The following is a 23,687-nucleotide window of genomic DNA, read 5'->3' on the forward strand; positions in this document are numbered from 1 at the left end:
AATAACGCCGCTTTTGTGGCAGTCGTTAATTTCCCTATAGCGCTGAAAACTCGTAATCTAGCTGACAGTTATCTGGTCCCATTTTGTAAATGTTTATGATCTGGCCAGCAACCCAACAGCTAATGTACTTATTATGCCTTTTGTGCACCAGGGCTAGTAATAATCTCTGTTGGTCCCACAGATAATCAATTCCGTTTTGGATCAAGCTCTCAGCACTGCCAGGAGTATGAAAAGAACCACAGAGCACATGATCCGGAGACTAGCTGAGGATCTGCATAATGCATAATCTTATCAGAGCGTTTACAGCTTCTAACACCACCAAGGTGCTACTATGGAATCTATAGATTTTATTTATTTTGATTTTTCTTGTTTCCAATTAAAAAGTATTCACATTTATGCCTCAGTTTTTCACAATGTGCTAACTTTAATTTACTAATGTAGAAGAAACAAAAAGGGATATTTAAAATGTTCCTTCCTGTAGTCCTGCCGCCAAAAATCTTTCAGAAGGCATTTTTCTCAAGAGTTGCAGAAAGTATATTGTACATGTATTTAAATGACTAGTAAATACAGTAGATTAGCATAATTAACAAATACATTAAAAAAATAATGCAATAGCTCTTATTCTGAACTTCAAATGAGTAGTAGATTTTTTTCTGACAAATTTCAAAGTTATGTCCATTTCTACTCCTCCGGTATCATGTGACGGTCACCTGCCAATTACAAATGCATATATTCTGGAGCTGGTAACTAAAAAAATCTAAATATAAAAAGACTGTGAATATTTTTTAATGGAAGTAAATTGGAAAGTTGTTTAAAATTGCATGTTCTGTCTGAATAATGAAAGTTTAATTTTGACTTGAGTGTCCCTTTAAAGGGACACAAGTCAAAAACATAAATTATGCTTACCTGATAATTTAATTTCCATCTGTATGGGATTAGTCCACAGTTGCATTCCTTACTTGTGGGAAATACTGAACCTGGCCACCAGGAAGAGGCAATATACACCCCAGCCAAAGGCTTAAATACCTCCCCCACTTCCTCATAACCCCAGTCATTCTGCCGAGGGAACAAGGAATAGTAGGAGAAATATCAGGGTGAAAAAGGTGCCAGAAGAAAAAATTAAAATTTAGGGCCGCCCATCAGAGAACACGGGCAGGAGCTGTGGACTCTTCCCATACAGATGGAAATGAAATTATCAGGTAAGCATAATTTATGTTTTCCATCTTAATATGGGAAGAGTCCACAGCTGCATTCCTTACTGTGGGAAACATATACCCAAGCTCTAGAGTACACGGAATGCTAACGGGAGGGAAAAAAGAGAGGCGGACACTAATCTGAGGGCACCACAGCCTGCAAAACCTTTCTCCTGAAGGCTGCTTCAGCAGAAGAAAAAACAACAAACTAGTAAAATTTGGAAAAAGTATGTAAGGAGAACCAGGAAGCCGCCTTACAAATCTGATCCATAGAGACCTCATTTTTGAATGCCCAAGAGGAAATAACTGCTCTCGTAGAAGGAGCCGTAATCCTCAGAGGAGGCATATGTCCCGCCGTCTCTATGCTAAACGGATGACACTCCTCAGTCAAAAAAGATAAGGAAGTCGAAGAGGCCCTCTGACCCCTATGCTTCCCGGAAAGGAGAACAAACAGAGAAATAGGTTTGTCTAAATTCCTTTGTAGCCCGAAGATAGAACTTCAAGGCACAAACCACACCCAGAAATACGTAGTAAACGTTTCTTCGATGAAAAAGGATTAGGACAGAAGAAGGAACCACAATCTCTTGATTGCTGTTGCGAATTGACACAACCTTAGGAAGAAAACCTAACTTGGTTCGTAGAACAGCCTTATCGGCATGAAAAGCCAGATAAGGAGGGACGCATTGCACGGCAGCAATCACAGATACCCTGCACGCATAAGCAATAGCCAGAAGAAAAAGAACCTTCCAAGACAACAATTAACGTCAACTTCATGCATAGGCTCCAACGGAGCCCGATGCTAAACTTTAAGAACAAGATCTAAACTCCAAAGAGGAGCCTTAGATCTAAACACAGGTCTGATCCCAGCAGAGCCTTAACAAATGGCTGCACATCTGGAAGCTCAGCGAACCTCTAATGCAGCAACACAGACAGGGCCGAAAACTGTCCCTTCAGGGGACTTGCAGAAAAGCCCTTCTCCAGTTTATCCTGGAGAACAGAATCAGTAGGTCCTCCACACCTTATGATAGATGCGACAAGCAACCAGCTTACAAGCTTGAATGAGAGTAAAAATAACTCTCTGAGAAAACCCTCTTGGCTAGGACTAAGCGTTCAATCTCCACGCAGTCAGCCACAGGGAATCTAGACATTGATGAACAAAGACACCTTGGTCAGCAGATCCCTGCAACAAGGTAACTTCCACGTAGGAGATGATGACATCCCCACTAGATCCGTGAACCATATCCTTCGCGGCCAAGACGGAGCAATCAGTATCACTGATGCCTGCTTGACTTAAGCCACTACACTAAGAAGTAGTGGTAACAGTCGGAAAGGATAAATTAGATTGAACCTCCAAGGCACTGCTTATGCATCTGTTAGCTCCCCTAAGGATCACTGTACCTCGACCCATATCTGGGTAGCTTGGTATTGAGACGTCATAAGATCTTCCTCTTGCAAATCTCCGCAAACACTCGGGATGGAGAGACCATTCCCCCGGATGAAAGGATTGTCTGCTGAAGAAATCCACTTCCCAGTTGTCCACACCCGGAATGTGGATCGCTGACCGCGATCAAATGTGGGTCTCCCCCACACTAGAATCTGAGATACTGCCCTCATAACTAGGTAGCTTCTCGTCCCCCCCCTGATGGTTGATGTAAGCTACCTAGGATATATTGTCTGATTGGAATCTGATTAACTGGGACGAACCCAGCAGAGGCCAAGCCTTCAGAGCATTGTATATTGCCTGAAGATCAAAAATAAGATCAGGAGAGAGCTTTACCCCTGCGACCATAGGCCCTGTTCCTTCCTGGCACCCCAAACATCCTGACAGACTCGCAACCGCAGTCACAATCGCCCAGGATGGTCTTGAGACGGACGTCCCTCAGGACAAATGATCCGGACAAAACCACCAAGAGAGCGATTCTCTCGATCAGTTGTCCAGAGAAATGTGTTGAGACAAATCCGAATGATCGCTGTTCCACTACTTCAGCATGCGCAGTTGCAACAGTCTGAGGTGAAACCAAAGGAAATGCTGTCCATGATGGACACCATGAGACCAATCACATCCATACACCGAGCCATAGATGGCCTTAAGGAGATCTGTAGGGCAAGACATGTTGAAACTAGCTTGCAATGTTTCTGGTCTGTTAGAATATTCTCATGTCTATGGAGACTATTATAGTACCCGTGAATTCTACCCTGGTGCTTGATACAAGAAAACTCTCTCTAGATTATCTTCCATCCATGGGATCGAAAAAGACAGAAGAGAGATTCCGAATGGTGCACTCTTGGAAAAAATCTTTGGAGCTGTAGCTAGACCAAACAGAAGGCAATAAACTGGAAGTGCTGGTCCAGGAAAGCAAACTTTAGGAACTGGAAGAGGTCCTTGAGGATTGGTACGTGAAGGGAGCATCCTTCAGATCCATCGTGGTCATGAACTGCACTTCTTGAACGAGGGGAAGAATGGACCTTATTGTCTCCATCTTTAACGAGGGGACATTTAAAAACTTGCTTAAGCACTATAGGTCTAGAATCGGGTGGAAAGTTCCCTCCTTCTTAGGGTCCACGAAAAGGTTTGAATAGTATCCCAAACCTCTCACTGCGATAGGCACCTGGGGCAATAACTCCTAAGAGGACAGATCCCGTACACACCCCAGAAAGGCTTCCCTCCTTTCTGGTCAGTAAGACAGGAGGAATCTACCCTTGGGTGGCTGAGACTTAAAACCTATCTTGTAACCCTGAGCTATGACCTCCAGGACCCATGGATCCTGCATGTCCCTGAACCAAGCGACTGAAAAGAGCGACATACTGCCCCCTATATGATCCAGAAGAGGACCGGGGACCGCCCGTTCATGCCGACTTTGACTCAGCGGGCTTCTTGCTCTGCTTGGATTTATTCCAGGACTGAGCCGGCTTCCAAGAGCTCTTAGTTTACTCTGGCTTAGCGGAGGACTGCTGACATGGGATTTATCAGAACGAAAACCGTCCCTTAGATTAGTTCATATACTCTTGCGGTAGGAGGGCACCCATGTAACCTGTGACAGTGGAGATAATTGAGTCCAGGCCTGGACCAAACAAAATCATTCCCTTAAAGGCGAGGGAAGAAGTCATCCGCAGACCATGACTTCAGCCAGAGCCCGGCGGGCCTGAAAAGAAAAAGTTGAAGCCATAGCATTCAAGCGAATAATCTGTCACAGATAAAAGAAGTAGCAACCCTCAAGGCTGTAAATCTTTCCTGAGTAACGTCGAGGGGACTCCACCCCGATCAAATCCTATAAAGGAGTCACACCAGAAGGTAGTTTCTACAGCAACGGTAGCAACAGCAGCCACTGGTTGAAACACTGGCTCTGTGGTATCAAACATGTTTAATATTATCACATTATCAAGGCATATGGAACATAATTGAGAGGGCGGAACTAAGGCCTCCTCACCAAATAAACAGGAATTACTCTTTAGTAATAGAGGGAGAGCTCTCTAAAGTAACAGAATCCTCCATCGCTAGTGCAATAACCGGAGAACTAGAGAAATAAAACATCTTATTTTATTTAAAAAAAACAGTACCTTTATACCCCAATGGCTGGGGCACTCACCACCTCCTATGACCCAAACAGTACAGAGATTTATCCCGGTCAGGAAAGAGGGAATGAATCACATGGTGCACAATGCAGGACCGTCCCTGCTATGAGAAAAAGCAAGCCAGCTTGTAAACTGCATAGCTCTCAAAGTGAAAGTGAAACCTGTATATTCCATAACAGCCTATGAGCCCATAACATCTCACACATAAAAGCAGCATAAAATCAAATAAGCAATATAAGATTACTCCCCCCTGTTCAATAATCCCCCTCAGGAGATATTAACCCTTTATTCTATACAGATAAAAGGAGTCACACTGTGACCCTGTCTTCTTGCGTTATCATACATGTATAAAATATGAAACGATCTTACCAGAATCTACGCTGTGGAACAGGAACATGGCCCTTCAAGTGTGACAGATGGTAGCATCACTTCTGACATGGACTTGAGTAAAAAAAAAAAAACAGGCAGCGAAACTCGTCAACGCCGATTGCTTATGGAGCTGTTAATATGAGTCGGGATGGTTTCGCAGAAAGACTCTCCCTGCATCTCCGGACTCTAACTTTCATCCATGCTCTCACTGAGAGGCTGACAGGACTACTTAAAACTCAGTCCCATCTCGAGGAGTACTACCCTCCATAAGATACTACTCCAAAATCTTCAAACACTTCTCTGCCAACCTCCTGTGACGAAAGGCAAAGAATGACTGGGGTTATGAGGAAGTTGGGGAGGTATTTAAAGGGACACTGAACCCAAAATTTTTCTTTTGTGATTCAGATAGAGCATGAAATTTTAGGCAACTTTCTAATTTACTCCTATTATCAAATTTTCTTCATTCTCTTAAATGAAAGAATGTAAGTTTAGATGCCGGCCCATTTTTGGTGAACAACCTGGGTTGTCCTTGCTGATTAGTGGATAAATTCATACACCAATAAAAAAAAGTGCTGTCCAGAGGCTGAACCAAAAAAAAAAAAAAAGCTTAGAGGCCTTCTTTTTCAAATAAAGATAGCAAGAGAATGACAAAAAATTGATAATAGGAGTAAATTAGAAAGTTGCTTAAAATTGCATGCTCTATCTGAATCACGAAAGAAAATTTGAGTTCAGTGTCCCTTTAAGCCTTTGGCTGTGGTGTATTTGCCTCCTCCTGGTGGCCAGGTTCAGTATTTCCCACAAGTAAGGAATGCAGCTGTGGACTCTTCCCATATTAAGATGTAAATTAAATTTTATGATTCAGAAAGAGTGCACAGTTTTAAGACAATTTCCAATTTACTTCATTATTACATTTTTCACAATCTTTTTATATGCACACTTTCTGTGGAACAAGCTCACAGGTTATACCTATAATAGTCTGTGATTGGCTGATGTCTGTCACATGATACAGGTAGCCAGAAAATAAGAGAAAAAAATAATTTGCCAGTATTTTTTTTTTTACTGCTTATTTGTATTTCACAGTAGGTATTAAATCATTGTCTTTGCATTATGCACTTGTTAGTTATGTAATTCTACTGTATTGAGTGGTTTTTTAAGGTTTGTGTGTTAAATTATTCATAGCATCTGCCATGAAAGCAGACTGCAGTACTGAGGTGCACCACATGATGGTGACAGCAGATGGCTTTTGTTACTGCCATTCAATTGTCCTATATAAAAACCATACTTGTCTCAAAATGAGAGACATTTATTTATTGTTGCACAAATGCTAGTGACTATTTGTTTAGCCGCTGGAAAAGTGTTAAACATAAGCTAGGGCACCTTATGGTTAAATAACAACAGTATTAGCAAGCAAAGCTTGTAATATCACTCGAGGGTCAGATCTGTTACAAAACATAACATTTATTGTGTCTATAAAATAGCTTCCTAAAAATGATGATTACAAGATAATGTTACAGTCCAAGTTTCTGGAATGTTTTTATCAATGTATCTTTGGATGGGATACAAATAAGAAACAAATGTGTGTAATATACTAGATTGTATTTGGTTTGTTTTGTGTTATTTCACAAACAGCTGTCATTAAATTATAGCTGCCACCAATAAGGCACTAAAAGTGATAATTATAGTTCCATAGGTACCTGGCTGTATTCTTGATTTGGGGTGGCACTGAGTCCTGTTGCTGACACTTAAGCGCTTCCTATAGTCTTGGTCTTTTCTACCCCTAAGGTTTGACTCGAGAGCAGACCAGGCGAAAGCACAATAAAAAGTTATATACACCATGTTAAGAAGGGAATTAGCGTGTCTCCCCAGCACACTATAGGTAAGTGTATTGCGCTAATTCCTACCCATCTTCACAGAGGCCAGGGTCACGTCAATAGGAGGTTTATCACACGCTGGGGATTAACTAACTAAATTATGTGACTAATCCAAAATGAGGTTGAAGGCTGAGAGGCTCCTATTCTGTATAAAATGAGGTTGAAGGCTGTGAGGCTCCTATTCTGTATAAAAATGAGGCTGAGAGGCTCCTATTCTGTATAAAATGAGGCTGAGAGGCTCCTATTCTGTATAAAATGAGGCTGAGAGGCTCCTATTCTGTATAAAATGAGGCTGAGAGGCTCCTATTCTGTATAAAATGAGGCTGAGAGGCTCCTATTCTGTATAAAATGAGGCTGAGAGGCTCCTATTCTGTATAAAATGAGGCTGTGAGGCTCCTATTCTGTATAAAATGAGGCTGAGAGGCTCCTATTCTGTATAAAATGAGGCTGTGAGGCTCCTATTCTGTATAAAATGAGGCTGAGAGGCTCCTATTCTGTATAAAATGAGGCTGTGAGGCTCCTATTCTGTATAAAATGAGGCAGAGAGGCTCCTATTCTGTATTAAATGAGGCTGTGAGGCTCCTATTCTGTATAAAATGAGGCTGTGAGGCTCCTATTCTGTATAAAATTAGGCTGAGAGGCTCCTATTCTGTATAAAATGAGGCTGAGAGGCTCCTATTCTGTATAAAATGAGGCTGAGAGGCTCTTATTCTGTATAAAATGAGGCTGAGAGGCTCTTATTCTGTATAAAATGAGGCTGAGAGGCTCCTATTCTGTATAAAATGAGGCTGAGAGGCTCCTATTCTGTATAAAATGAGGCTGAGAGGCTCTTATTCTGTATAAAATGAGGCTGAGAGGCTCCTATTCTGTATAAAATGAGGCTGTGAGGCTCCTATTCTGTATAAAATGAGGCTGTGAGGCTCCTATTCTGTATAACATGAGGCTGAGAGGCTCCTATTCTGTATAAAATGAGGCTGTGAGGCTCCTATTCTGTATAAAATGAGGCTGAGAGGCTCCTATTCTGTATAAAATGAGGCTGAGAGGCTCCTATTCTGTATAAAATGAGGCTGAGAGGCTCCTATTCTGTATAAAATGAGGCTGAGAGGCTCCTATTCTGTATAAATGAGGCTGATAGGCTCCTATTCTGTATAAAATGAGGCTGAGAGGCTCCTATTCTGTATAAAATGAGGCTCCTATTCTGTATAAAATGAGGCTGAGAGGCTCTTATTCTGTATAAAATGAGGCTGAGAGGCTCCTATTCTGTATAAAATGAGGCTGTGAGGCTCCTATTCTGTATAAAATGAGGCAGAGAGGCTCCTATTCTGTATTAAATGAGGCTGTGAGGCTCCTATTCTGTAATAAAATGAGGCTGTGAGGCTCCTATTCTGTATAAAATGAGGCTGAGAGGCTCATATTCTGTATAAAATGAGGCTGAGAGGCTCCTATTCTGTATAAAATGAGGCTCCTATTCTGTATAAAATTAGGCTGAGAGGCTCCTATTCTGTATAAAATGAGGCTGAGAGGCTCCTATTCTGTATAAAATGAGGCTGAGAGGCTCCTATTCTGTATAAAATGAGGCTGTGAGGCTCCTATTCTGTATAAAATGAGGCTGTGAGGCTCCTATTCTGTATAAAATGAGGCTGTGAGGCTCCTATTCTGTATAAAATGAGGCTGAGAGGCTCCTATTCTGTATAAAATGAGGCTGAGAGGCTCCTATTCTGTATAAAATGAGGCTGAGAGGCTCTTATTCTGTATAAAATGAGGCTGAGAGGCTCCTATTCTGTATAAAATGAGGCTGAGAGGCTCCTATTCTGTATAAAATGAGGCTGAGAGGCTCCTATTCTGTATAAAATTAATCTGAGAGGCTCCTATTTTGTATAAAATGAGGCTGAGAGGCTCCTATTCTGTATAAAATGAGGCTGTGAGGCTCCTATTCTGTATAAAACGAGGCTCCTATTCTGTATAAAATGAGGCTGAGAGGCTCCTATTCTGTATAAAATGAGGCTCCTATTCTGTATAAAATGAGGCTGAGAGGCTCCTATTCTGTATAAAATGAGGCTGAGAGGCTCCTATTCTGTATAAAATGAGGCAGAGAGGCTCCTATTCTGTATTAAATGAGGCTGTGAGGCTCCTATTCTGTATAAAATGAGGCTGAGAGGCTCCTATTCTGTATAAAATGAGGCTGAGAGGCTCCTATTCTGTATAAAATGAGGCTGAGAGGCTCCTATTCTGTATAAATGAGGCTGATAGGCTCCTATTCTGTATAAAATGAGGCTGAGAGGCTCCTATTCTGTATAAAATGAGGCTCCTATTCTGTATAAAATGAGGCTGAGAGGCTCTTATTCTGTATAAAATGAGGCTGAGAGGCTCCTATTCTGTATAAAATGAGGCTGTGAGGCTCCTATTCTGTATAAAATGAGGCAGAGAGGCTCCTATTCTGTATTAAATGAGGCTGTGAGGCTCCTATTCTGTAATAAAATGAGGCTGTGAGGCTCCTATTCTGTATAAAAAGAGGCTGAGAGGCTCATATTCTGTATAAAATGAGGCTGAGAGGCTCCTATTCTGTATAAAATGAGGCTCCTATTCTGTATAAAATTAGGCTGAGAGGCTCCTATTCTGTATAAAATGAGGCTGAGAGGCTCCTATTCTGTATAAAATGAGGCTGAGAGGCTCCTATTCTGTATAAAATGAGGCTGTGAGGCTCCTATTCTGTATAAAATGAGGCTGTGAGGCTCCTATTCTGTATAAAATGAGGCTGTGAGGCTCCTATTCTGTATAAAATGAGGCTGAGAGGCTCCTATTCTGTATAAAATGAGGCTGAGAGGCTCCTATTCTGTATAAAATGAGGCTGAGAGGCTCTTATTCTGTATAAAATGAGGCTGAGAGGCTCCTATTCTGTATAAAATGAGGCTGAGAGGCTCCTATTCTGTATAAAATGAGGCTGAGAGGCTCCTATTCTGTATAAAATTAATCTGAGAGGCTCCTATTTTGTATAAAATGAGGCTGAGAGGCTCCTATTCTGTATAAAATGAGGCTGTGAGGCTCCTATTCTGTATAAAACGAGGCTCCTATTCTGTATAAAATGAGGCTGAGAGGCTCCTATTCTGTATAAAATGAGGCTCCTATTCTGTATAAAATGAGGCTGAGAGGCTCCTATTCTGTATAAAATGAGGCTGAGAGGCTCCTATTCTGTATAAAATGAGGCAGAGAGGCTCCTATTCTGTATTAAATGAGGCTGTGAGGCTCCTATTCTGTATAAAATGAGGCTGTGAGGCTCCTATTCTGTATAAAATGAGGCTGAGAGGCTCCTATTCTGTATAAAATGAGGCTGAGAGGCTCCTATTCTGTATACAATGAGGCTGAGAGGCTCTTATTCTGTATAAAATGAGGCTGAGAGGCTCCTATTCTGTATAAAATGAGGCTGAGAGGCTCCTATTCTGTATAAAATGAGGCTGAGAAGCTCTTATTCTGTATAAAATGAGGCTGAGAGGCTCCTATTCTGTATAAAATGAGGCTGAGAGGCTCCTATTCTGTATAAAATGAGGCTGTGAGGCTCCTATTCTGTATAAAATGAGGCTGTGAGGCTCCTATTCTGTATAAAATGAGGCTGAGAGGCTCCTATTCTGTATAAAATGAGGCTGTGAGGCTCCTATTCTGTATAAAATGAGGCTGAGAGGCTCCTATTCTGTATAAAATGAGGCTGAGAGGCTCCTATTCTGTATAAAATGAGGCAGAGAGGCTCCTATTCTGTATAAAATGAGGCAGAGAGGCTCCTATTCTGTATAAAATGAGGCTGAGAGGCTCCTATTCTGTATAAAATGAGGCTGAGAGGCTCCTATTCTGTATAAAATGAGGCTGAGAGGCTCCTATTCTGTATAAAATGAGGCTCCTATTCTGTATAAAATGAGGCAGAGAGGCTCCTATTCTGTATAAAATGAGGCTGAGAGGCTCCTATTCTGTATAAAATGAGGCTGAGAGGCTCCTATTCTGTATAAAATGAGGCTGAGAGGCTCCTATTCTGTATAAAATGAGGCTGAGAGGCTCTTATTCTGTATAAAATGAGGCTGAGAGGCTCCTATTCTGTATAAAATGAGGCTGTGAGGCTCCTATTCTGTATAAAATGAGGCTGAGAGGCTCCTATTCTATATAAAATGAGGCTCCTATTCTGTATAAAATGAGGCTGAGAGGCTCTTATTCTGTATAAAATGAGGCTGAGAGGCTCCTATTCTGTATAAAATGAGGCTGAGAGGCTCCTATTCTGTATAAAATGAGGCTGAGAGGCTCCTATTCTGTATAAAATGAGGCTGAGAGGCTCCTATTCTGTATAAAATGAGGCTGAGAGGCTCCTATTCTGTATAAAATGAGGCTGAGAGGCTCCTATTCTGTATAAAATGAGGCTGAGAGGCTCCTATTCTGTATAAAATGAGGCTGAGAGGCTCCTATTCTGTATAAAATGAGGCTGTGAGGCTCCTATTCTGTATAAAATGAGGCTGAGAGGCTCCTATTCTGTATAAAATGAGGCTGTGAGGCTCCTATTCTGTATAAAATGAGGCTGAGAGGCTCCTATTCTGTATAAAATGAGGCTGAGAGGCTCCTATTCTGTATAAAATGAGGCTCCTATTCTGTATAAAATGAGGCTGAGAGGCTCTTATTCTGTATAAAATGAGGCTGAGAGGCTCCTATTCTGTATAAAATGAGGCTGTGAGGCTCCTATTCTGTATAAAATGAGGCTGAGAGGCTCCTATTCTGTATAAAATGAGGCAGAGAGGCTCCTATTCTGTATAAAATGAGGCAGAGAGGCTCCTATTCTGTATAAAATGAGGCTGAGAGGCTCCTATTCTGTATAAAATGAGGCTGAGAGGCTCCTATTCTGTATAAAATGAGGCTGAGAGGCTCCTATTCTGTATAAATGAGGCTGATAGGCTCCTATTCTGTATAAAATGAGGCTGAGAGGCTCCTATTCTGTATAAAATGAGGCTCCTATTCTGTATAAAATGAGGCAGAGAGGCTCCTATTCTGTATAAAATGAGGCTGAGAGGCTCCTATTCTGTATAAAATGAGGCTGAGAGGCTCCTATTCTGTATAAAATGAGGCTGAGAGGCTCCTATTCTGTATAAAATGAGGCTGAGAGGCTCTTATTCTGTATAAAATGAGGCTGAGAGGCTCCTATTCTGTATAAAATGAGGCTGTGAGGCTCCTATTCTGTATAAAATGAGGCTGAGAGGCTCCTATTCTATATAAAATGAGGCTCCTATTCTGTATAAAATGAGGCTGAGAGGCTCTTATTCTGTATAAAATGAGGCTGAGAGGCTCCTATTCTGTATAAAATGAGGCTGAGAGGCTCCTATTCTGTATAAAATGAGGCTGAGAGGCTCCTATTCTGTATAAAATGAGGCTGAGAGGCTCCTATTCTGTATAAAATGAGGCTGAGAGGCTCCTATTCTGTATAAAATGAGGCTGAGAGGCTCCTATTCTGTATAAAATGAGGCTGAGAGGCTCCTATTCTGTATAAAATGAGGCTGTGAGGCTCCTATTCTGTATAAAATGAGGCTGAGAGGCTCCTATTCTGTATAAAATGAGGCTGTGAGGCTCCTATTCTGTATAAAATGAGGCTGAGAGGCTCCTATTCTGTATAAAATGAGGCGGAGAGGCTCCTATTCTGTATAAAATGAGGCTGAGAGGCTCCTATTCTGTATAAAATGAGGCTGAGAGGCTCCTATTCTATATAAAATGAGGCTGAGAGGCTCCTATTCTGTATAAAATGAGGCGGAGAGGCTCCTATTCTGTATAAAAAGAGGCTGAGAGGCTCCTATTCTGTATAAAAAGAGGCTGAGAGGCTCCTATTCTGTATAAAAAGAGGCTGAGAGGCTCCTATTCTGTATAAAATGTATTTTTAGTGGATTTATTATATGGTAAAAGCTTTGCTATGTGATGTCATTGGGTTCTATAGTAGCCTGAGAGCTGCTATTACTTGTTCAGGGTTATAGTTTAGACTCCTGCAGAATCCTCTCCTGCCTCACAACTGTCAGAGGAAAAGCAGCAGATTAAATGAATAATATATTGTAGTTTTTTTTTTAACTACTTGTAATGAATGCGTTTATGGGGAATTTTCAGTTTGTCTTCTTAAAACAAACTGTATGCAACTACAGGTCAGATTTGTTTTTAGTCACTTATTACCCCGTGACGGTTTGTCAGAATAATACAGCTTTGTTATTAGCTAAACTCGCCAATTAGAGCGGACTTTAAACAGTGCTGTAACAAGGACATCACATGACAGTGAACAGGGCCTCCTGCTAGAATTAGCTGCATATTACATTGTGTAAAGCGCACAAAAGCTTTTGCAGAGAATGTGCCAGTACTTACATTTCTCTTTGTGTAAAAGACAAGGGAAGGAGAAGTCACCGCACCCTGTGCCCTTATTGACTCTTTAGTTTCCCAGTAAAAAGATAACTTGCTGTATAATGAGCTTCCCAGGATCATAGTGTCACATTATAATGCTAGCCGGTGGGGTTACGGAAGCTCCCTGCCTCTCTCTATTGCCCCCAGGGCTGGTTTTTATACCTCTTTGTGTTGGTGGCTTTCATTGAGGTTTACCCATGCAACATTTTATTTTTCCGGCATCTTTGTGTCGAATGTATCATACTCAGATTGGACAAAGGTAATTAGAGTCCCCTAGGGATCAGTACTGGGCCGTGTTCTTTTTAATATTTTATTAATGACTTGGAGCAAGGAATAAATAGCAACATCTCTGTTTTTGCCGATGATATAAAGTTGTGTCAGGGCATTAGGTCGGTGCAAGATCAAATTGATTTGCAAAGAAATTTACAAAAAATGGGCAGGAAAATGGAAAATTAAATTTAATACTGGAAAATTTAAGGTTCTACATTTTGGAAGTAAAAATAAGCAGGCAATGTAGTATTTAAATGGGACTAGACTTAGTAAAACATAGGAGGAAAATGATTTTGGTTTATTTATAGATAACAAGCAGAAATGCAGGACAGTGGCTTCTAAGGCTAAGATACTAACCTGTATTACAAGAGGCATTGGTGCAAGGGGGGGAAAGCACAATACCAAGAGAACAAAGAATATTTGGGTTTCATGTCCATTAAAGGGCATTAGAGTAAAAAAACATTGACTTTATAGGCTAATCATCTAGTTTTTAAAACAGGGATGGCCAACTGGTAAGCCAAAGGCCTCATACGGCCCAACGTACTAGTGTTTACGGCCCCAGGAAAAAATGCAGAACTAACAATGTGTGCCAGTTTATGAGGTCTTAGAAAAATGCAGAAATAAAAATGTGTGCTGTGTGTGGCAAAACCTGAGAGCCCTGTAAAGGGGAGAACAGAAGATGGGGTACCCTGCAAGCTTACCTAAATTCTCTGTGCCCTGAACATCTGTAGGAAGAATATTACGGTTTGTGTGTTTAATAATATTAATATGTGGCCACTAAGGCTTCTACATAAATCTCCATGCATTAGAAAGTTGGCCATTCCGGTTTTAAAATATGAGAAATAAATATAAAAAAAAACTGCTTATATTCTTGTTTTATTCCAAAAGTGCTGCAGCTAATATGCACCAATCAGCTGCTTTGTATGCTCAGCACTGGGGTACGTAAAAAACAGCTCTTGCAATAAAATAGGAATAAGGAGCTTTATTTTGTAATTAAATGTCTCATTCTAAGAGAGGATGCTGGGGCTGAATAATCCAATTCTCAGACTAATCATTTCTTTAAATGCATCATTTTATCTAGTGTTTAATGTCCCTTTAAAGACCTATGAATCTCACATTCTACCTTAAATGTTAAAAATGTAAAACATTTTACAAAATACATAGGGACCTTGCTGGGTGAAAATGTTATAATTCCAGCAGAACTACTATGTTGCAGTAACCAGGCAAAATGAAACAGATAAAAGTATGCTATATAATATTCGCATAATAAAAATAGAAACCCACAAGTGTTAAAATAATTTTATTCTGATATCATTTTTGCTTACAGTTTTCTGGTTAAAACAGGTTTTAAACTAAAAACTCTGTTTATTTAGGGTCAATGTGCACAAGAAAATTTCCCTTTTCTATTGACCGTTTAATGTAAGAAAAATAAGTGAATTGCAAAAACCATTAGAACCATTTATAGACGTCTCATAATTTACATGTAACTGACACACAACACATAACTCGTTCATCACATGTATATTCTGTGCCAAAATAAAGGATTTCAAATGACAGGGGATGCTCATATTGACATTACACTTTCAAAGTAGAACTGTTTTTTTTTTAACATTATAAAAATCCTCTGAAATGAAGTAAAATGAATTATGCAGCCGCTCAGGGGTTAATGCAAGCATGCCTTTGCAGTCTGAGAGTGAACTGTTATTTCCTTGCTAAAAAAGGGACCAGGCTTCTCTTTCCGCTGCCAGCAAGGTATAGGATTCCTATGTACAGATTCCGATTCGTTTCTGGCAGTTTATCATTTAAGGAGGGTGGAGCTTCAGATTTTGTAACTAAAGATAGTCTCAATGTATGATACAAATACATATTTGTAAGCTTAAATTCTCTACACCTAACACTTAAAGCCTTACATTTTCCGAATATTGTGATTAGCAAATTCTTAAATGTAAGCATACAAGTATTAAAAAAACATTATTTTTTTTTAACAGTAACAAAAATCTATATACTCCCTAGTTAGAGGGACCATCTCTGTATTAGTCATAGATCACTTTCTATAAAAAAATGCAATTTAAGACCTGCATGACTATAAATACTGAAGTGCCACATTACTTAAAAATATTTAAAGGCACAGAGCATGACATCTGCACAGTTCCTAAAAAATAATACATCAGAGAACGTTTTCCTTTGCTATGAGATTATTTACAGGAAATATGCAATTACAATAAAACTGGTGATGTGGTATTGATACAAATTAAGAGTGTTTAGCATTATAGAATCAGATAGAATTATATATATATATATACACACACACACACGGCAGTAAATACAGCTAATACAGCCTGTACAGGATTATATCTCAGTGCAAAGAAACAAACACTTTAGTAGTTTTACCAATGCTCTAACAATGTGACAAAATGAATCTGTACATTTATTTCCAGTCATTGCACACGAAGGGGCGAAGTTCCCTCTGCTAGAGATGTATGTGAGACGGAGACTTTCATTTACATACAAAGTGCACAATTCTTCCTGTAATGACAATGCACAGCAGCCTGCTAGTCACTAACAATGGTGAAGCTTTCTTTGGGAACATGTGGCTTACTGAGACTCTTTATGTCGTCCAGCATTCTCTTGGGAGTGATCAGATGTGTGGAACCTGCAACCAATAAATACATTTACTAATTAAGCCAGTGTGTTAAATGTACATGGGTATGGGCAGCACAGGCTTCTAACAAGGAAATAAAAGAAGGTATAGGTAGCGGCATTACACTGAATATTACCACATATTGTTGTATTCTGAATGATACGTTTTCTCCGTCCTTTACTAGCATAATACAGATATGTGCAGGGTTTCAGTATGCGCTTAAAAAAAATCAAAACCAACGCTTCATCCCTTCCAGTAACATTGTGAGTACAAAATAGGAAATGACAGCATCATGTTACCCAGAAACTCTTGCATTAACAAAAAGACACGTGGATTCATCTCTCTTCGGTTGATCCGAATGCCAAAGATGGTGGCCGCAAGCTGCATTCTGGAATTTTCAGAGCACGATTTATTCTTGTAAAAGTCCAACACAGGAAGAACTGGATTTGCACAGATCTTAGTGTGTTGCACTTTCACAAGAATAAATCCAGCTCCAAAAATTGCTGAATGTGGCTTGTGGCCCCCATATCTTTGGCATTCGGAATGGCACGAAATAGATGAATCCACAAGGCTAACAAAAAGTTCAAAACTTTTTTTAGGGCTCAGAGATTAAGTTTTCAATTTTCACCAAGTGAGAACTGAAATCAGACATCTTATCTTATAAGATACATAAATATAATTGACTTTAATCCATTGGCTCTATTAAAGGTAATGAAAGTAAGAACCTTCTATATACAAGTCAGAATCACTTAAGTTATGTGGGCTGTGAACTCTTAATTGTTTAAAAACAATCATCATATTAACTGACTTGGGAGGGATTTCAAGCTGTGATCTTCATTATAACAGTCAAGACTCTCATGGTACCTTCAACTCCTCCTATAGCAGTTTCCAAACTGATAATTACATTGCATAAAGAATTAGACAACTGTACACAAATAAACATGTTCACACACAACCTCACTATGCAATTGAGCTTTCTAAATCATCTGTACAATCAAAATACTTATCTCAGATCACAGTAACTACTAAAAGTGAAATAAAAATGATTATGATCCCTAAAAAACAGTTTGTGTATGCAGTTGTTTTCTACTGAGCATGCATGAACAACATCACACAGTGACATTACAACATTAGATCCCTAGTCCTACTGAATTAAAGGGACACTAAACCCAAATTTTTTCTTTTGTGATTCAGATAGAGCATGCAATTTTAATCAACTTTCTAATTTACTCCTATTACTAATTTTTCGTCGTTCTCTTGCTATCTTTATTTGAAAAAGAAGGCATCTAAGTTTTTTTTTTGGTTCAGCCTATGGACAGCACTTTTTTTTTGGTGGATGAATTTATCCACCAATCAGCAAGGACAACCCAGGTTGTTCACCAAAAATGGGCCAGCATCTAAACTTACATTCTTGCATTTCAAATAAAGATACCAAGAGAATGAAGAAAATTTGATAACAGGAGTAAATTAGAAAGTTGCTTAAAATGTCATGCTCTATCTGAATCACGAAAGAAAAATTTTGGGTCAGTGTCCCTTTAATTTAAACCATGTAAACAAACCTTCATGTTGAATTTAAGAAAGATTGATAGACTGTTTTATTTTAAGTTTCCAGGGTTTGCAATAAACTGACACAAAATTTTATTAAATAAACCCCCTAGTGAGAAGATTGCAGTTTTTCTAACCTTGTCACTGCACTTTTACTCACCAATTAAAACCTGCATATATTTATTGGCTTGTGTCACTTCATACGCACAACGAATTTCAGAATACGTGAGACCACCAATTACAAAAACGATCAGCTTAGACACACTCTTCCTTTCATCCCGAGAGATGGTGTTGTGCTTCTGCCGGGCACTGGAGAGACAAATCCTCATATGTAAGATGGATAGACCACAGTACACAAAAACATTAGGTTTGATGTTCTCTCCAGGGGCCCCATGATGATGGAGAGACAAATCCTCATATGTAAGATGGATAGACCACAGTACACAAAAACATTAGGTTTGAGGTTCTCTCCAGGGGCCTCATGATGATGGAGAGAAATCACATCAAATATTTAGGGTTCTCTCCTTTACATATAGAAAACTGCATAGCAACATAAAAATGTCTCAAGATAAAGTCAGTGTTTATCATTTTTTGTTGAGGGGCCTTGTCATACTGATGAGACTTATTAGATCATCTCAGAGAACTTTACATCATCGGCCCCAGGTGTCATGTGGCACTCACAGAGTCACTACTAAGCTGAGTGAAAAACAGATAAGGTTGTCTAAATTCTGTGATTAAGTAAAAGGTTTAAGTATGGCTACATTTTTAAGCAGTAGTGTAGGGCCGATAGTCTTGAAACAAATTAGAACATGTCATTTTTTGACAATTATGGCCCATTATACAGCATGGACTGGGAGAGGGGTCAAGCAAATATTCAAAATGTTTAACTAGACATAATTAAACATTTAATTTTACGGTCTCAATTTGTTCCCTAAAAGCTGAGGGCCCTAAGATCACAGGCTGCTGATGGCATTTTTATTAGGGCAATAACTAAACATATTGATTGATTACAATAGAATAGTGTCTATTTATGCACTTAACAGTATTTGCAGGAATGTTTCTGTCCTGCCCATAAGACAATAATTAATAACTGATTTTCTGTGTTGAAAACCCTAATTAAAGTGACCATAAAGTCATATCTATGTCCCAACAAACGTACTGAAGCTTAAACTGCAGAAGGATTATTAACGTATTTGCTTCAAGTTGTCTGGACAAATAGCGGGACTGGTCCCTATGACTCTGGGTGCCCCCTAAGGATCAGCTGCGTACTGCACAGTAACACTACGTCACACGCAGGAGGGAGTGAGCAGGAAATATAAATCAGCTCATCTCTTCCTTTTAGGTATCATCAGACAGGATACACTCACGGCCTGTCTGCAAATGATACGACAAGCTGGTGCAATTACCTGACGGCTCCAGAACCGTTCCATGCTGCTGGGCATTCTGAGCAGTATGGCCACTCCTTTTGGTCCAGCTTGTTCTCAATATTGTCCTATAAAATAAAAGCAAAAGGTTTAATGTACAATACATAAGGTCTGCTGCTAAAGAAGACAAAACCAGAACATGGAAATGAGGCTACTTATGAACTGGCCGGTTTTGTCCCTGTATCCTAAAACATTCTTAATCATTTGCCATCAAGGCTAAGGAAAGTCTGTGCAAACTGTTGTCAATCACTCTGATATAACAAGAGCCTCATTTAGGGACAATCCTAAAAAGCTCTCTGGGCAGATGAGATTACATAAGAATGCTCACCAGTCCTAATTCCCAAGTGGAATTCTATAAATCCACTTTCTACCTCTCGCTAAGGGGCGTATACTGCATTTTTGTATAGGAAGGAGATGCACGCATTACAAAAGTGCACAAGGAAAATCGTAATTTAAAAATCATTAAAAATTAATAATTGAAAGATTCACACAAAAATACTCAGAATTACAAAATTGATCAAAAATGTAAATTACACAGGAAGAAATTATATTAAATATGCACAGTGTAAATCGTAATTTTTTACTTTTAATAGTTTTTATTGAGGTATATTTAAGGCATACATTAAACATAAAGATAAGTACTTTCATTGTATGTCACATACAGTAGGGATTAGTGTTACAAAAGGATCAGGGTACACGTAAAGAAAATGCAAATGTAACAGATTACATATCATGCAAACATGGGGTACTTAGGATGCCAAACATTTAGACGCCTTCTACAAGCACTAAGATGCAAGAAGGCATATGCACACAAAGGAGACCACTGATGGATCTCGTTAGTAGACCTCAATTTTATATAATTTTATCTCATGCTTATGTGAATAGTGCATATGATAGGGCAGGTGTTATAGGTATAACATTGTTATGTGCACAGATATATATATATATATATATATATATATATTTATTAGTATAATCTTGCATAGGTTATATAAGAAATGAAGCTGGGTATGATGATAAACTGCAAGATTTTGCTAACAAAAAAAGGTAAATAAGGTGCGGCATATACGAGAGAAGCCGCGTATCTAGTCCTCCTGCAATAGGAGGCATATTATGTGGGGTGAGTGGATGGGGTGGGGGGGTGGGAATTTAAGTAAAGTAAATTAGATGAGCAAACAGATTGCTATAGAGCAAGCATTATGTCTATTCGGGGAACTAGGTGGGCTTAGACTAAGGCTTAATTTTGCTCGCTGTGATCCAAAAGTCTAAGCTGACGCAAGTTACAAGGGTTATGTAACTCTAGTATTAAACGTAAGGGGAGGAAAATATGTAACTAGATGCTAACGCAGGACCAGCCTACGTCGGTAAACAGGGTATCCCATTGTGATAGTAATCTACATATAGTAGAGGTATTTATATATACCATGGTTCCAGCGCTCCTGTATATATGGTCAAATAAATTAATAGTGAGATCACATGCGTTTGCCGTGATTATGCAACATTTGTAAATGAACTATTGAAAACATGGCTATAGCTCCACCATAAAGCACAGTATAAACCTTACCCAAGTGTGATAATTTGCATTCTGATGTAAAACTATGTCCAAAATAATGCTATGTATCTAAATATTTGTGAGATACAGGCATCTCGCTACCCCGGCCGCTGGCATTAGGATGCCATGTAAATGAGCTGCAGACATAGAATTAATATGTAGCAAGGTGTTTAAAATATATTTAAAACATGGTAGGTGCACATAAGCAATAATGGGCTTATATATATAGGTAAATCGTAATTTAAGTACCCTGGTTTAGCAAAAAAAAAAAAAAAAAAACTTTGTACAAAATACAAAGTGTATTGTTTTTTTTGTAAAATGGGTGTATATGAAATAGTCTCTCAAATCCCAGCATAATTATCTAAACATTTCCGACCTACAGATCTCAGTTTTTTCTTGCAGATTAAAAGGTGGTGAACTTTTATCAAAATACTCAAAAAAAACTAATGGGTACAAATATAACAGCATAGAAAATAGCAGAATAGAATTTGTATTAAGCATAATATTAAAGTTTAAACATACGCCGGGTCCTCCCTGTGTACTTCCTCCTCCATTGTGCACGTTATACAGTGCGCTGTCATTTCTATGGGAGACATCTCGCCTCTTGCAGGGACAGAACTTTTTTTTTTAGAGAATTCCATGAGGGCTGCCCCTATAAGTGTTGGCGTAGAAAAACACATCTAGCCTGGCGGATTTTATAGAATCGGCTTCTCAGTCTGCACATCCTGCTACAAAGCTAAACTGTCAACATGTATTTAATAAATCCAAAAAATAGTGTGGCATAAGGCAGGTTTATTCAGCACATAAAGTTAAGAAAATGCAACGTTTCGGTAACTCCTTCCCTTAAAGGTATAGAAAATAACTACTGAAATTCCATACTTAAATAAGCCTTTCTAAATAAGTAACACCCTAGTGTTGTGAAAAATAAATTTCTCATATGCTAAGTACATTAAAATCATACTGTTATTATGCTCAAATAGTGCCCTGCTGCAGAGTCTGATCCACCCTTCCAAAAAGCAGTTGTCTGAAAATTTCACTTCCTGTATCACACTGGAGAATTCACTCAAAATACTGGGCGTTAGCTTTCTAATATGGGCGTTATTCTTGTCAATTGATTGACAAGATTGTGTCACAATGGGCATTTGATTTCCTAATTGAGTGACAGCGCTTTGCTTAGCAGTCTAATATCAGATAATGCTGTTACACAGTGCCACTGAGAACACTGACAATTCATGACCGTAAAAAAAAAAAAGATAATTTATTTCCCAAGATAAAGGTTTTCTATTCTCCAGCATTTAATTCCAGGCAATAATATGTATTGCAGATCCCCCTTCTCCCCTCCCCACTACTCAGCCTAGAAATGCCGACAAGTTTCACAGAGATCGTATAGGTAATAAATTAGCAGCACACACAGACTCACCGGCAGATGAAAGTTTCACTCTCTGCTCTGTAAATTTAACCCTACACACTCTGCACAGTTATTGACAGAGCAGAGAGAGAGTAAAACTTTTATCTGCCGGTGAGTCTGTGTGCAGCTAATTTATTACCCTAAAGATCTGTGTAGCTTGTCAGCATTTCTAGGCGAGGGGAGAAGGGGGATCTGCAATACTTATTATTGCCGTAGTGTAATAGGGAAATGCTGGAGAATAGAAAACATTTAGCTAAGTATTTCCAGTGACAAGAGGCTGTGTAGATGGAAGGTCCCTCCGTTCTGATCGCACCACTGTTTTTCAGAGTCAGACAGAGCAGTGGCTATGGAGTGAAAAAAATACTTCACATTCCTGCAGCTCTGGATAGACTGCGTCTTCTGAAAGTCTGTCTGAACAGTGTGATCAAAGTGCTTCAGACAATCTAGCCATTCTTAGTTTTAAAGCTGCTCTCTTTATTAAAAATGTTATTTACTGAGCCTTTTGTTTTTAAATACTGTGTTCTCAATTGACAGCGTTGCTCTCTGGCTCGCCACACCCACAGCTCTAACGTCACGTTTGTTTCTTAATATCCCTCGAGGAGATGACGAGCTTGCTGAAGACAGATATTGTTGTGTTCAAGTACGCATGTGCTTCCCAAAATGATCCCTACTGCACATGCGTGACGCCATTTTAGTTCTACCTAGGTAGAAATCTTCAATTTGCTGTGACAAGTATTAAAATTATGGGTTTGGCATGATTTATATTTTATTTTTATAATTAATTGAATATATTAAAAAAACGTTAATAAGTATGAATTATAATGTTTAATAAATTTTGAAGTAGTTTTAGAAAATTATAACATAATTTATGCTTACCTGATAAATTCCTTTCTTCTGTTGTGTGATCAGTCCACGGGTCATCATTACTTCTGGGATATAACTCCTCCCCAACAGGAAATGCAAGAGGATTCACCCAGCAGAGCTGCATATAGCTCCTCCCCCCTACGTCAGTCCCAGTCATTCGACCAAGAATCAACGAGAAAGGAGTAACCAAGGGTGAAGTGGTGACTGGAGTATAATTTAAAAGATATTTACCTGCCTTAAAAAAGGGGCGGGCCGTGGACTGATCACACAACAGAAGAAAGGAATTTATCAGGTAAGCATAAATTATGTTTTCTTCTGTTATGTGTGATCAGTCCACGGGTCATCATTACTTCTGGGATACCAATACCAAAGCAAAAGTACACGGATGACGGGAGGGATAGGCAGGCTCATTATACAGAAGGAACCACTGCCTGAAGAACCTTTCTCCCAAAAATAGCCTCCGAAGAAGCAAAAGTGTCAAATTTGTAAAATTTGGAAAAAGTATGAAGCGAAGACCAAGTTGCAGCCTTGCAAATCTGTTCAACAGAGGCCTCATTCTTAAAGGCCCAAGTGGAAGC

At 39.3% G+C, this 23,687-nt stretch overlaps 2 protein-coding genes across 2 annotated transcripts in view; one reads left to right on the top strand and one right to left on the bottom strand.

Moving 5' to 3' along the window:
• LOC128641193 (uncharacterized) overlaps window positions 1–308 on the top strand; it is a 44,810-nt gene extending 44,502 nt beyond the window's left edge. Inside the window, exon 10 of the mRNA XM_053693760.1 lies at window positions 182–308. Within this exon, the coding sequence (XP_053549735.1) occupies window positions 182–286 (105 nt within the window). The 3' untranslated portion in view covers window positions 287–308. The remainder of the gene's footprint in view (window positions 1–181) is intronic.
• Window positions 309–14,959: 14,651 nt separating this feature from the next.
• Window positions 14,960–23,687, bottom strand: part of STXBP3 (syntaxin binding protein 3) — a 69,403-nt gene continuing 60,675 nt past the window's right edge. Inside the window, exons 17-19 of the mRNA XM_053693821.1 lie at window positions 19,268–19,353; window positions 18,022–18,170; window positions 14,960–16,328 (exon numbers count right to left, since the gene is read on the bottom strand). Coding sequence (XP_053549796.1) covers window positions 16,228–16,328; window positions 18,022–18,170; window positions 19,268–19,353 — 336 coding nt within the window. The 3' untranslated portion in view covers window positions 14,960–16,227. The remainder of the gene's footprint in view (window positions 16,329–18,021; window positions 18,171–19,267; window positions 19,354–23,687) is intronic.

The sequence above is a fragment of the Bombina bombina genome, chromosome 10 (genome assembly GCF_027579735.1).
Source record: "Bombina bombina isolate aBomBom1 chromosome 10, aBomBom1.pri, whole genome shotgun sequence".
NCBI lineage: Eukaryota > Metazoa > Chordata > Amphibia > Anura > Bombinatoridae > Bombina > Bombina bombina.